The following is a 15,399-nucleotide window of genomic DNA, read 5'->3' as shown; positions in this document are numbered from 1 at the left end:
TATTTCCATGTAGAAGCCCCTATGCACAATGGGGCTTCACATTAGAGAATGGCAGAGGGACAAATTTTCCCCGTCCCCGCAGGAATTCAATTTCCCCATCCCGTCCCCGTGAGTTTTGTCACTGTCCCTGTCCCATTCCTGTAAGGTCTGCCTTAACTGCACAAGGGGCTTGTGCAGATGAAGACAGAGCTTAGGCATTGGTGGAATGAGGCATTATGACATCATAGTCTGAGCTCTAGAATGTTGCTACTTATGATTTTAAAGTGTTTGAGACTGGTGCAGATGAGGACGGAGCTTAAGCATTGGTGGAATGAGGCATTATGACATCATAGTCTGAGCTCTAGAATGTTGCTACTTATGATTTTAAAGTGTTTGAGGCTTGTGCAGATGAGGACAGAGCTTAGGCATTGGTGGAATGAGGCATTATGACATCACAATCTGAGCTCTAGAATGTTGCTACTTATGATTTTAAAGTGTTTGAGGCTTGTGCAGATGAGGACAGAGCTTAGGCATTGGTGGAATGAGGCATTATGACATCACAGTCTGAGCTCTAGAATGTTGCTACTTATGATTTTAAAGTGTTTGAGGCCTGTGCAGATGAGGATGGAGCTTGCAGGAATGGGAAAAAAAACTTGCTGGGACGGAAAAATGAGTTCCCACAAGGATGGAGAAAAATTTGTCCCCGTGTCATTCTCTACTTGACATCTTTGAGTCTGTAAGATACTAACAGCCTCTGTAGGTTTTTTTTTTAAAAATATTATACCAAAGAAGTTATTCTGATCCAAAAGTGTCCAAATTCACATATTGCTGAAAGTAATCATTACTTCTGTCGTGTCCATAGTTAAAGATGTTGACAATCTGGTTTGAGATTTGTTAGATGTGAGCAGTTAAATAAGTTCAGTGACTGTATTTTTTTAAAAACAACTCCTTTTTCAGATTAATTTCAAATTTCATACGGATAGATAACATCATTCAACAGCTGAGAGGTCAAGATAAAAGTCAATAAAAAGAGAATTATTTATTAAAAAGATCTAATGTTACAAGAACAGCACACAGGAACTATTAATTTTTACTGTGCCTTCCACATAGTATACAATTATATATAGTATATACAGATCGTATACAATATATCTAACACTTTCAGATGGGCCTTTACAGTACCTGTTTGGTTCTCTGGTCTGTAAACAAATTGTTTCCACTAAGTTTCAGAATGCTTAGGACGGAGTCTTTCACAAGCTCTCGAAGATACAAAAAGTCTAGTCTCTGATATGACTGAACGAAAAAATAGCTTTGCACTACAGCTGCTGTCCACTTACAGTTTAGTGTAAAATATGTCACACATAGGTTCTTAAACATTTAAGCATGTCCATTCATATTACTCAAATGCATAGTACAAATCCTGTTCAGGTTAAGTGCAAACAACTTTTCATTGTTCCTGCAAGAAGAGAATGACTACGGCTTGGGGTTGTACTTTGCCCTCAATCGTGTATTGGGCAGATTATACTGCTGAGCCAGCCATTAACTCCTGGCAACATGCGCGAGAAATCCACCCTGTGATGTGTGGTTTGCCACTGCCTTCTCCCACACGGTGTGTGGCTGCACCGTGGTTCTGCTGCCCAACACAGGGCCCTTTTAGTCTAGAACACCTGGTATTTCCTGGTGGTCTCTCATCCAGGCACTAGCCAGGCCTAACTCGGCTTAGCTTCCAATAGTAAGAGTGAGCCTACCTAGGGCAGCCAGGCCATAGGCCGGGGGTAGGCAATTCCAGTCCTCGAGAGCCGGAGCCAGGTCAGGAGATCCACAATAAATATGCATGAGATAGATTTGCATCTCAAGGAGGCAGTGCATGCAAATCCATCCCGTACATATTCACGGTGGAGATCTTGAAAACCTGACCTAGCTCCGGCTCTCGAAGACCAGAATTGCCTACCCCTGCCATAGGCAATCATTCAGGCATAGCTAACGTGACCATTAATTTTTTCCTCAAAACAGGACAGGACCCCCCCCCCTCGCCCCCCATGGTACTTTTTTTTAAATCCCGGCGGCTGCCTTCTGTCCTGATGTCTTCCGGCAGCAGCAGAGCGAGACTCGCGAGAACTGAAGGCAGCCATTCAGTGAGCGGCGCTGGACCAGGCAGGCGCGCCGCTCTGCTGCTGCCTGAAGACATCAGGACAGGAGGCAGCCGTCGGGATTGAAAATAGGTATCGGAGGGGGAGGAGAAGATTGTATTCACTACAGTACGCGTTTCTTCAGCGGGCCCCTGAAAATGGGACAGGCTACCTAAAAACGTGATGGTCCCATTCAAAATGGGACATATGGTCACATTAGATATAGCCTGAACTTAAGTTTACACATCACTTGTATTAATGAACCATCTTCTGCATTCAGGAGTTTTTTCTGGAACAACAATGGATTCTCTAAGTAGAGTGCTTTCGTGATACTGGCTGAGAACTTTGAGGAAATTTAGAGCGCAGCTGTTGACTATCTGACTAATCGCTCCATTCAAAAAAAACTCTGTGGAGTGATGATGTTCCTAAATGGACTTTATTTGAAAGTGTCAAAGTTCCAAAGGTACACTGAAATCATCCACATAAAATAATTCCATCCACATAAAAATAAATCATCCACATAAGAGCCTTAAAGGACCTAGTCCGCTAGGGATACAGGACCCAACACGGTCCGCGTTTCGACAAAAAGTCTTCTTCAGGGGTCCTATAAAGATGAGTACGTGGGAAACAATTGTGTGGTGAGCCGGAAGTGAGACACTGCTTCCACACAATTGTTTCCCACGTACTCACCTTTATAGGACACCCAGGGACCCCTGAAGAAGACTTTTTGTTGAAACGCGGACCGTGTTGGGTCCTGCATCCCTAGCGGACTAGGTCCTTTAAGGCTCTTATGTGGATGATTTACTTTTATGTGGATGGAATTATTTTATGTGGATGATTTCAGTGTACCTTTGGAACTTTGACACTTTCAAATAAAGTCCATTTAGGAACATCGTCACTCCACAGAGGTTTTTTTTGGTTTTCTCTGGATTTTCTTCTTTGTGGATATTTTGGGGTCAACTCCTTTTGTTTTTCACGAATCACTCCATTCAAACATGTGACAACCGTTTGGCCGTTCACTCTTCCTTTTACAATAAAAATATTTCTGTTTTCAGAGCTGAGCAGATGCCTGTTTGCATTTGTTCTCAAGGCAATTGTGTAATAGTTTATTCTGGCTGATGTGCACGCAATGAACAATCTTTTTATTTTTATAACATAGGAAGAATTTTAGAAGTAGGTTGGTGATCATTTCCAAACATGCAGAGGTGAACTAAATGTATGCATAAGCAATCCATTTCCTTCTAGTTTGGGCTTCTGATTGTAATGACATAACCCTGAATCTTTTGATATGCAGATTAGAGAATGACACGGGGACAAATTTGTCCCCGTCCCCGCAGGAACTCAATTTTCCCACCCCGTCTCTGTGAGTTTTGTCGCTGTTCCTGTCTCTGCCCCATTCCTGTAAACTCTGCCTTAACCATACAAGCCTTGAACACTTATGATATTAAAGTGTTTGAGGCTTGTGCAGATGAGGGCAGAGTTTGCAGGAATGGGGCAGGGACAGGAAAAGAACTTGTGAGGACTGGACGGGAAAATGAGTCCCCGCGGGGAAGGGAAAAATTTGTCCCCGTGTCATTCTCTAATGCAGGTGAGGTTTGGTGCTGTAGCTAATTTGTTGCAGACTGTGTTACAGGTTAAGAGCTGAGTAGTGATGGAGGGCATAGATGTTATACTTTAGTGCAGTAGGTCTCAAACCAGTCCTCGGGACACCCCTCAGCCAGTTGGGTTTGAGAATCTCGTCAATGAATGGGCATAAGATAGATCTGAATACAATGGAGGCAGTGCATGCAGATCAGTCTTATGCATATTCGTTATGGATATCCTGAAAACATGATTGTCTGGGCATATTGTGAGGACTGGTTTGAGGACCAGTTCTTTAATGCAACAACTTCACTAGGAGTTGGGAAGTAATTTAGTGGTTCATAGGCTGTAAACACATAGTGACAACTGAATTCTTTCTCCATAAGTGCATCTCTATTTATATGTGTATTTGTACACAGACATAAATAGAGGAAGTCCATAAATATTTTAGTATTCAAAAATGGGCACTGTAAAAATAAAAAATAAAAAAAAATAAATAAATGCTAAGATGTATTCTATATGGGTAGGGTTACAAGGTTTTCCTTTGGGAAAATCCGGACCCTTGGCCACACCTCTAGGACTGCCCAGTTCTGCCTGCCACGCCCTGTTCCACCTCCCATCCCCGCCCCCAGATGGCACCCGTGCATGCGTGGACCGTGATGCAATGACATCACATGCGTGTGTGCATGACATCACTGTGCCCCTTCCTGAAGCAATTTTGTCGGGAAGCTTTTCAAAATCCGGACAAAGTGCTGTATTTTGGAAAAGCTGGTTGGACCCACGGACATGTCCTCAAAAGGAGGACATGTCCGTGGAAATCCGGACGTCTAGTAACCCTAGATATAGGACACATGCCCTTTATAGAATAGCACTTAGGCCCTGATTCTATAAAAGGCACCTAGATCGGCGTGCCTAGCCAATCTAAGCACCTAACTTGTTCATTCAATTAGGTTTAATCGGCACTTATAATTGAAAAGCACCATTAAAAAACAAAATAATAATTAGCTGGTAGGAGCATACCACTTTCAGTAGAAGCCTACCCCGAGGTGCCTAACGGAAAGTACGTTTGGAGCAGATTCTGGGGGAATTTGGGGTGTGGTTTGACTTAGGTCCTGGCAGCCGCCTAACTTATGCACACTCAGGCCAAGAAAACCCTGGCCTACATGGGAGTGGGCCTACGGTTTCAATGTCTACTGGCACTTAAGACTGATTAGGCGCTACTAGACTCGATTCTATAAATGGCACCTAGCGGATGATTGACAATTGCACTCAATGGCACCTACAAGTTAGGCACTGTTTATAGAATCAGACTTTAGTGCCCATTGCTGCGCCTAAGAGTAGGCGCCAGACTTACACCTGCTGAAACCTGGTGTAAATGCTGGCACCCAAGTTAGACATGTTGAGGCAGTATTCTATAACTACGTGCGCAACTTTTCGGAACTCTCCGGACATGGCCATAGTTAGGCCCCCCTTTGGGCTACTCGTTAGTAGAGTTAGATTCCTTTTTTGTTCTTTCCTTTCAAGAATATAGGACTCCTTTTACAAAGGTGCGCTGGCGTTTTTAGTGCACGCACCGGATTAGCGCGCGCTAGCCGAAAAACTGCGCGCCTTCGTAAAAGGAGCCCATAGTTCCTCCCCTTTCCCTATTGTCCCAGTCTGCCCAAGTCTTTTTATTTAACGCTATACTAACTTGTTTGTAGTAATGTCTTTTTTTAAATATATAAGTCTTGCAAAATAACTTGTACTCTTTGTTATGACCGTTTCATTTGATATGCACCGCCTAGAAACCTGATTAGGTGGTGTTACAAATTTTTAATAGATTTGGAAACAGCCAAATGTGCTTACACAACCTAATTGGTGTCAATTATCTTCAATAATTGATTGTTATAGTTAAGGGCTCCTTATTCAATTAATTTATGCGCACATCGTGGGTGTGCATCCTATATAGAATTTCAATAGAGCTACAAATCCAGACTCTTGCATGAACCGAATGGATTCCAAGGCATCTATCATTCAGATATACTGCATGTAAATTTAGCATGTGTACCTTTTCTATCTTATTTAAACAGAAAGGAACATATATCTACATATAGTCATTTTAATGTACTGTATATGACTTCCAGAAGCTGATCATTTAAAAAAAAAAATCTCAGCCTTAATTCGATGTTGTTGGTGAACAGATGTTCCAGTCAACAAAAATGATCTGGTATTTATCCTGACTAGAGAATGACAGGGGGACAGTTTTTCCCTGTCCCCGTGAGTTTTGGTGCTGTCCCATTCCTGTAACTCTGCCTTAATCGAGGCGGACACTTATGATTTTAAAGTGTTTGAGGCTTGTGCAGATGAGGACGGAGCTTAGGCATTGGTGGAATGAGGCATTATGACATCACAGTCTGAGCCCTAGAATGTTGCCACTTATGATTTTAAAGTGTTTGAGGCTTGTGCAGATGAGGGCAGAGCTTCCAGGAATGGGGTAAGGACAGGAAAATAATGTAATGTAATGTAATTTATTTCTTATATACCGCTACATCCGTTAGGTTCTAAGCGGTTTACAGAAAATATACATTAAGATTAGAAATAAGAAAGGTACTTGAAAAATTCCCTTACTGTCCCGAAGGCTCACAATCTAACTAAAGTACCTACTCGCCGGATTGGGAAAATGAGTTCCCGTGGGGATGGGGAAAAATTTGTCCCCATGCAATTCTCTAATCCTGACTTACAATATCAGTTGGTAATAACAGTGAAAGTAAGATCTCCTTAAAAAAGTGTGTAGCTATTTGACAATTGAATTTTTAAAATGTAATCACTTTCCACCCAGTACATACACCTGCTAGGCCTGCATTACACGTGCCGGAAAATAGCAAGGACCGTTCATCTCAAGTACTCTCTTGATAATGTAGCCTGTCAAAAATGTTATCAGACCGAGTTGAAATCTGGTTTATGTGGATATCAACTTTGTTCACAGAAACACATTTTCCTTATGGATAAATATAATAAACACGCTTCTCAACAAAGGATATACTCTCTACTGTATTTTGATTTGAGCATCACATATAGTCTCAAAGAACATCCGGCTACCATCTGAGGGAGTCATTAACAAATAGACCACTGAACTTATTCTGGAAATGAGTCACAGTATGGGTGAAGGTTCAAGATAGGAACCTGCTTTAGATTAAGCATGAACCCCATGGAATTGGGTGGGTTTGAATAATCAGAATGAACCTACTTTTAAATCAAATAAGCAGCACCATCTGTGACTTGATTCTGATCCCTATAACATTAGTATTCGTATCATGCCACCTCAGCCTTTCAATCCATAACTCTATCATTCCAAATACAACACATGCACTATAATTGTGGAAAAATGTTTAGCCACAGCTTTATTCTGCACAATCCTTTGACATAGTCCAAAAAGTCTGAATTTAACCCTTTAACATTACTCAACTCACAACCACAAGCTGTTTGGTGACAAAACTAGCTTGTACTTCTTGGGCAACCTATTGCCACGTCAAAACACGGTATTGTCAGGTCACGCCCCCCTATGGTATTGCCAGATCGTGCCCCCCAACTCAAGGCGGTGATACTCATGAGCGACCACTATCCCATCCCCAACTTCCCATGTGCATGAACTCAGACCCCAAATACACTAAGGCTCAACATCTCCAAAATTCGGCAAAACCCCCCAACGAAGCTGTGACAACTCCATCCCCCTGATTCCATTCCTATCCACACGATTCCCAAACCTTCGCTGTCTTGGGGTGATTGTGTCTGAAGATCTAATGGCAAAGAACCAGGGTGACAAGGCGGTGGCTGTTGCCAGAAGGATGCTAGGCTATATAGAGTAGAAGAAAGAAGGTTTTGATGCTCCTGTATAGGTCGATGGTGAGGCCCCACTTGGAGTATTGTGTTCAATTATGGAGACCATATCTGGCAGAGGACATAAGAAGACTTGAAGCAGTCCAGAGGAAGGAGAGATGTATGAGAAAATATTGGAAGCCCTGAATATGTATACCCTAGAAGAAAGGAGGGATAGGGGAGATATGATTCAGACATTCAAATTCTGTATTTTTTGCTCCATAAGACACACTTTTTTTTCCACCCAAAAGTGGGTAGAAATGTCGGTGCGTCTTATGGAGCGAAAAATACAGTACTTGAAAGGTATTAATGTAGAACAACATCTTTTCCAGAGAAAGGAAAATGGTAAAACTAGAGGGCATAATTTGAGGTTGAGGGGTGGTAGACTCAAGAGTAATGTTAGGAAATTCTTCTTTACGGAGAGGGTGGTTGATGCTTGGAATGCGCTCCCAAGGGATGTGGTGGAGAGGAAAATGGTGAGAGTTCAAACAAGCATGGGATGAACACAGAGGATCTCTAATCAGAAAATAATGAGCATATATTGAAGGAACTAAGGCCAATACTGGGCAGACTTGCACGGTCTGTGTCCCGTTTATGGACATTCACTTGAGGACAGGCTGGGGAGGGCTTCGATGGCTGGGATGATTAAGATGGGCTGGACGAAGACTCCAGTAGACAGAACCTAAGCACAGTACCAGGCAGAGCTCTGGGTTTCTGACCCAGAAATATATAAGAAAAAGGACCATTTAAATAATAATAAAAAAATTAAATGAAAAAAGCACTCAGATGATTGCAAGGTAGACCTCTAACTATACCCTACCCTCTTAAGTTTCAGATTAGAGTTTACAAGGTGCTTTACTCTTGCGTACCTTTTACCTCTACTTTGGAATTCACTGTTTTATGAAATTAGGAATGAGAGCTGCCCTTCAAAATCTGGCATTTTGCTTTGACTTTTGCTGAGGGACTGAGACAAAATTTAGAGAAGACTGTACAAACAGGCCATTATTCAAAGCTATTTAACTGGCCAGGAACAGCTCCTAGCTGGTTAATAAGTATTCTAACTCCTAACCACATTTATTCAATGAGAGATAACCTGCTATTTCCTGCTGAATATCCACGGTTAGCCTCTAGTCACTAAGTAGCTATATCATGTGACATAGCTGTCTAGGGTTAGATCAGGGGTGCCCACACTTTTTGGGCTTGCGAGCTACTTTTTAAATGACCAAGTCACAATGATCTACCAACAATAAAATTTAAAAAAAACACAACGCACACTGTACGCATAGAAAATGTTAATCATCATTCCTATTCCAGGGTTTTCAAAGAGGTCAAAGCAGATGACTCTATGCACTGTCACCTCAGTAACAACCATACAAAAGTAGACAAATACCCACCCCCTCCCTTTTTACTAAACCACGTTAGCAGTTTTTAGTGCAGGGAGCTGCGCTGAATGCCCAGCGCTGCTCTCGACACTCCTAGGCTCCCTGCGCTAAAAACCTCTATTGTGGTTTAGTAAAAGGGGACCATAGTGTAAAATATAGACAGCAGATATAAATTCAGACACATTTTGATCACAAAATTTAAAATAAAATCATTTTCCCTACCTTGTCTGGTGATTTCATGAGTCTCTGGTTGCACTTTCTTCTTCTGACTGTGCATACAATCTTTCTTCCCTTCTTTTAGCCTGTATGCTTCTTCTCCTCCAGACCTCATTTCTTCCCCCCAACTTTTCCTTCCTCTTCCCTGCCCTTTCTTTCTCTCTGCCTCCCTTTCTTTTTTTTCTGTTTCTCTTCTTTCCTTCTGTCTCCCTGCCTGCCCTTTTTCTTTCTTTCTCCCTGCCCTCCCCCAAGCCACTGCCACTGCCATTGCCATCGGGGACCAGGACCCAAACGCCACCAATAACAGGCCCCAAGCTCTCCCTGCTTCGGCCAACCAGCATTCCTCTCCCTGACGTCAATTCTGCCATCGGGAAGAGGAAGGCTGACCAGCCCAAGATCGCGATCGACCTATTAGGGGAAATGCTGCCGGGTCCTGCCTTCGCGGAAACAGAAAGTAGGCAGGACCCGGCAGGAAGAAGAACAAATGCTTGTCTCCCGCATTAGCCCGTAGCGAACGCTTGCTTCAGGGCTCTCAGCATGTGCGCGCCGGCTTCCCTTCTCCCCTCCCCCCCCGGACATAACTTCCGGTTTCGGAGGGAAGAGAAGAGAAGCCGGCACGCACATGTTGAGAGCCCTGAAGCAAGCGTTCGCTACGGGCTAATGCGGGAGACAAGCATTTGTTCTTCTTCCTGCCGGGTCCTGCCTACTTTCTGTTTCCGCGAAGGCAGGACCCGGTTTTTTGTTCAGCAGCGGCAGATGACAGCTGGGCGGATCGCCCAGCTAAAAGGCCCTAGGGAGAAAGAAAACTGGAGAGGAAGGCTGATCGGCCCGTAGATCAGGACGGCAACACGAGTCTATCACAGAGCCCGGGATAGGCTCCGCGATCGACTCGCGTTGCCTTCCTGAGCTACTGGTCGATCGCGATCGACGCGTTGGGCACCCCTGGGTTAGATATACCAATTATAATAGGCTGCATAAATAGCAAATTGGAATATCAAGACAAGAAAAACAGTGAAGCGACCTGAAGCGCTCAATTTCTTTATTGTATCAATTGAGGCTCGATATGTACGTGTTTCGGCCCAATGGACTGCTTCAGGAGTCTCAGCCATGCAGAATGTAAGGAGTATGCTGGAGGGACTTCTCTGAGAAGTCTCTTGCTGTGGGACCTCTTCCCCTGGGAACTCCACTGCAAGAGACTTCTCCTAAAGCAGTCCATTGGGCCGAAACACATATGTTGAGTCTCAAGTGATATAATAATGAAACTGAGCACCTGCTTTCACTGTTTTTCTTGCTTTTCTACTTTGGGAAGGTAGTATCTCCTGTTTTGTTGCAGAGCTGGAATATCGGCATAACCGGTTGAGTTGCTGCAATCAAACTTGAAACCAGATATTCAATGCCAGTCGCTGAAATGGTCTGGCATTGAATATCTGGGCTTAATGCAGGCAGTAGACAGCAGACATGATGCCTAATATTGGCTGAATATTGAGCCTAAATTATTTAAATTGCCTTTCTTGTCCCTTACTCTTCTTTCCATATCAAGGATTGCAACTATATTCTTCATTGTGTCCGTTGGTACGCCATGTTAATTCGTAAGGTGGAAATTCTACAACCGGTGCCCTACTGGCACCTATGTTAATTGAAGAACGGTGTTAGAAATAGCAAAAAAAACAATACCTAAACCACTGAATTTTTCAGGTGGAGTGGAGGAAAATCCACTAACGGAGGAAACACAGGATATTACCCTTAAAGACCTATGGTTAGGTATTTCTAGAGTTGAAGGGTTTCTCAGGACAACGATGAAACAAATGGGTGATTTTTCTCAGTTAGTTTCGAAAAAATTAGAAAATGTGGATTCCAATTTGAATTGTCTGGATAAACGATTGAATGTTATGGAAACTCAATGTAATACACTTCAAGTGGTCTCGGTATCTGCTGTTAAAGATTCTATAGTGATACATTCTAAGATAGAATCTATGGAAAATATGAATAGAGCGAAAAATCTCCGCTTGGTCAATTTCCCAGTAACTCACTTACTATCACCTGAAATATTATTAAGAAAATTTTTTAAAGAAATACTGGGATTGGCCAATGCAGAGAATTTTCCAATAAATAACTATTACTATATTCCTCAAAAAAAAAATAGAATCTGCCCAGGAGGTGGACCATCTGGTTACGACTGAAGTAAATTTGACTGAATTTTTGGAAGACACTCAGGATGTGATCCAGAGTCGGTCCACCCTGGTGATAACATGCATGAGTGAGATAGATAAGATGTTAATAATGCGACTTTATTTTAAAAACAGGTTAATGAAATTTTGTGGGGATCTGGTTAGGATTTTTCCGGACGTCTCTAGAGCCACTCAATTAAGAAGTTAAAAATTAGAGTTTTGGCTCTAGAGGCATCTTTCTATCTGAAATTTCCTTGTAAATGTTTAGTTAAAATGCAGGATATTGAGTATGTTTTTTGGGACCCCATTCAATTACAACAATTTTTAGTTGCGAGAGAACAGAAATGATTTGTTTCATTTTGCTGAGGAAAAAGAGGAGAAATTTATTTATATCCCAATTAAGTAAGGAATGATTCAAGGTTCGTTAGGGTGTACTGAGAATCATTGTCCTTTATCTTTTCCTGTAAATTTGTTTGTTTAGAAATGGTAACATGTCTCCCCATTATTGTGGGCTTAAAAAGGAACTATGTATGTAAGTATGATTATGTATTGTTTATGAGATTTTCTTTTTTCCTTTGAATTATTGGATATTGTAAGTATTCAAAATTATAATTAAAAAAAAAAAAAAAAAAAGAAATAGCAAAAAAAACAACAAGGTTGAAGTACCTACAGGCACCTAAATAAAAGGGGCTGGAATCACCCCTATGTAGGCGTTTTAGGCTGCCAAACACCAAAGTAGGCATGGCCAACGCCAGAAATGATGTTAGGCAGCCTAAAGGGCCTACTTAGGCACGATTCATGCAAAGACAGGGGCCAGAAATGTAGGCCCCGAAAACCCTGGCCTACATTTACGGTGCCTGTCTTTTCCGTAGGTGCAATTCTGAAACCAGCGCCGGTGAGAGATTGACATGCGATTGGTGACTGCTTTTAAGGTGGCCAACAATATTGGCGCCAGTTTACAGAATCCGGCCCTATGTGTCATGCATTTCTTTATCTATTGCATGTATCTCACCGTTTCTCCTTTTGTAAACCACCTAGATATCCATATTGCATAGTGTGATATATAAAGCATGATAAATAAATAAGCATGAGCCTTGGGAATAGCTTTGAATATTATCCTCCTTTTTTCTGGTTGTGCTGTCTCACATGAGTATATTTCTGAGGATATTTTGATGCCTTTTTAATAAACTGTGGTAAAAAAGTTACCTTTGTGACTCTTTTCTGCACACTAAAGCCATTTTGTTACCGCAGGGGTAAAATGTCCAAATTTTCTATTTTGCCATTAATGGCCACATGCTAATTTTTCCATTAGCGAAGGAGCCCCTAATGCTGCATATTTTGTAAATCATAGGGATTCATGCACTAAACCTACACTAATTAGTGTATGGCAATGCCGATGCACAAACTGATTTGCATAGACACGCCCATTCTCCATCCCCTCCACCCAAAAACTATTTTAAATATTTTCACTGGCGGTTTGTGCGGTCACATTAAAAAAGGGCCCCTAATTCAGCTGCATGATACATATTCTAGCAAAATGCAGTTTAAAGATTAACCCCCTTCCTTTTCTGAAGCCACATTAGATGGTTTTTTTTATCGCTGGCCGCAGCGGTAAAAGCTGACGCTCATAGAATTCCTATGAGCATCAGAGCTAATACCACCGCGGCTTCATAAAAGGGGGGCCTAAATTACAGATCGTTTAGAGAAGTGCATAGCAGGAACAGTCATATAAAGATTCTCAAATCTTCATGCGCAAAACTCTGTAACGTATAGTTGATTTGATATTTCTCAATTACTGTAGTCACTACAGTACGTTGCAGCCAAATCTCCAAAACGATGTTTTCTTCTTAAATATCTCCACCTGCTTCTTCAACTCAAACTGTTACATGTTAAAAGCAAACATTTTACTTTCTCTTGAAGTTGAACATTGCCGCCGAAAACAAGAGCACTTTTCTCTTACATTTGTCTTTTTTTTTTTTTCTGAGAGTATAATTCTCTTCAACTGTTTGCTCAACCATGTCTCTTGCTATTGCAGTGTCTTTTGGGAACGCTTTCAAAAATAACAAATTGATACTTTTCCTCACTTTGATATGTTATCATACCGTGTTTTCTTTTTCCAGAAAAAAAATGCCTTACCTTTATTCAGTTTTTATCTACACACCCCGAATGACTTACAGTTGTTTTATCTTACTGAGTTGTCAATGTGGACAGCTTGCTTATGGGAAACATGATATACACCCCATTCCTCTAGACTCTGGTAAGTCTCTTTGTTGAACAAATTGCACTAGGCACCACTTCTTAAACAACTTAATGGCACACACGTGAGGTCATCAGATACAAAACCCAAATGAAACATATTTATAAAAGGAAGAGCACAATTAATAGGAATTATTTGTTCCTTCGCTAAAGTCCATCACATATAATCTGCATTTTTTTTTTCTGGGCTGAAAAAAAAAAAACATGTCCCGTACAGGACATCACAAAAATAAAAAAATTGGAGAAGAAACCCGATGAAGGTGTTCATAAGTATTTCCCAATGCTCCTCTAAGCGCACCGTGTGTTGTTTGTGGGTCTCTAACCAAAGAAGCGTCCACTCCGGGTTTCAGGTTTTTTTTCCCCCACTCACAGAGAGCTCCACCCACTGAGGCCATCAAGCTAAAGCAAAACAAACAAGTCGGAACAAAACAAGGAAGAAGTCTACAGTTTCACCAGGAAGTTGACGGAACTATTAGTGCCAAAAGCAATGTTACAGAGGATGAGGAAGTTGAAAACATGTGTATAGTTGTTTGGGCGTTTGTGATTTTCCCACCTGAAAAAAAAAAGAAAGAAAAACAACAAAAAAAAATGAACAAACCACACTGTTATTAGGAAGGACACTGAAAATTTATACAAATATAATTCTATCAAAGTGCTTCATATTATTAAATACTAAAAGGCCCTTGTATTAATGTGTGCTAAGATCCGGGCTTAATGCTCCGTAAGGCATGATTTTACCATGCTTAAAGACCATATACTGTATAATGTGGCATCATCTCTTTTTTCCTATTCAGGTTATCTTTAATATTGGTGTTAATGCTCAGAAATAATGTGCTGTTAATGCAGAGGAACTTAGAGACAAATTCTTTGAAGGTTATCAACACTCGACGCAATGACATCTTTTCGGTTACCGCCCCTCATATCTGGAACTTACTACCTATCTACTTACGAGGGGAATTCTCATTAGAAAGATTTAAAAGTTCACGGAAGAGTTTTCTCTTCAGAGACGCTTTTGGAGACTAATAAGTCAGCTGATCGGCAATCGTTCTTATGATTTTAAATTTAGCCCACGGTTTTTTTTTCACCGTCCCGATGTTATTACCTTCTATGTCTTCTGGCCTATTATGAATTGTAGTTCCTTCCTCTTTCCTTTTGTTTTGGTTAGTCATTTTTGTTCTGTTTTGAACATGTGATATTCATTATTTATATTACCATATCCCTTATTTTACTTGCAAATCGCTTAGAAATACTGATAAGCGAACATTTTGAAGAGGCGGGCTTGCTGGCTGGATTGAGTAGGTATCCCTCCAGCCAGCCATCGTAAACAAAGTAAGGGGGCAGGGGGTTGTCAGAGGCACAGAGAGGTGTTGGGGGGGGTGCATGGTGGCAGGAGGGAGTGGGCAACTCTCCCACTTCCAGGGTGGAGTTTGGGGGGAGGGGCATTGCTTGGCAGTGGAAGGGAGTGGGCTTCTCTCCTGCTGCTGGGAGGGGGTTGTATGGCAGTGGGAAGAAGTGGGCATCTCTTCCATTGAAGATCTGTATGTTTGTAGAGTCAAAGGCACAGGGGGGAGTTGTCAGGGGGGTTGGACAATGGCGAGAGAGAGTGGGCATCTCTCCCGCTGTAGTGAGAAGGGGAGTTAGCAGTGTTGGGTAATTGTGCGACATGGCAGAAGAGAGTGAGCATCTCTCCTGCTGATCTTCAATTTGGGGTTTGCTTTTTCATTTTAATTACGCATGTTAAAGGCTTAGCGCAAAATCTGTTGAAGCGTTTTGTGTCAATTTGCCAATTTACTTATGTTAATCACATTATTTATTTATTTTTTTTAACAAAAT

The 15,399-nt window shown here is 41.7% G+C and overlaps 1 protein-coding gene across 1 annotated transcript in view; it reads right to left on the bottom strand.

Annotated features, from left to right (window-relative positions):
• Window positions 1-13,645: 13,645 nt before the first annotated feature.
• The window catches only part of CNTN5 (contactin 5), a 1,460,727-nt gene continuing 1,458,973 nt past the window's right edge, over window positions 13,646-15,399 (bottom strand). The window contains 1 exon segment of the mRNA XM_033947995.1: window positions 13,646-14,119. Coding sequence (XP_033803886.1) covers window positions 14,016-14,119 — 104 coding nt within the window. The 3' untranslated portion in view covers window positions 13,646-14,015.

This window comes from Geotrypetes seraphini, chromosome 6, assembly GCF_902459505.1.
Source record: "Geotrypetes seraphini chromosome 6, aGeoSer1.1, whole genome shotgun sequence".
NCBI classification, from domain to species: Eukaryota; Metazoa; Chordata; class Amphibia; order Gymnophiona; family Dermophiidae; genus Geotrypetes; species Geotrypetes seraphini.
This window is presented reverse-complemented; position numbering and strand designations above follow the sequence as displayed.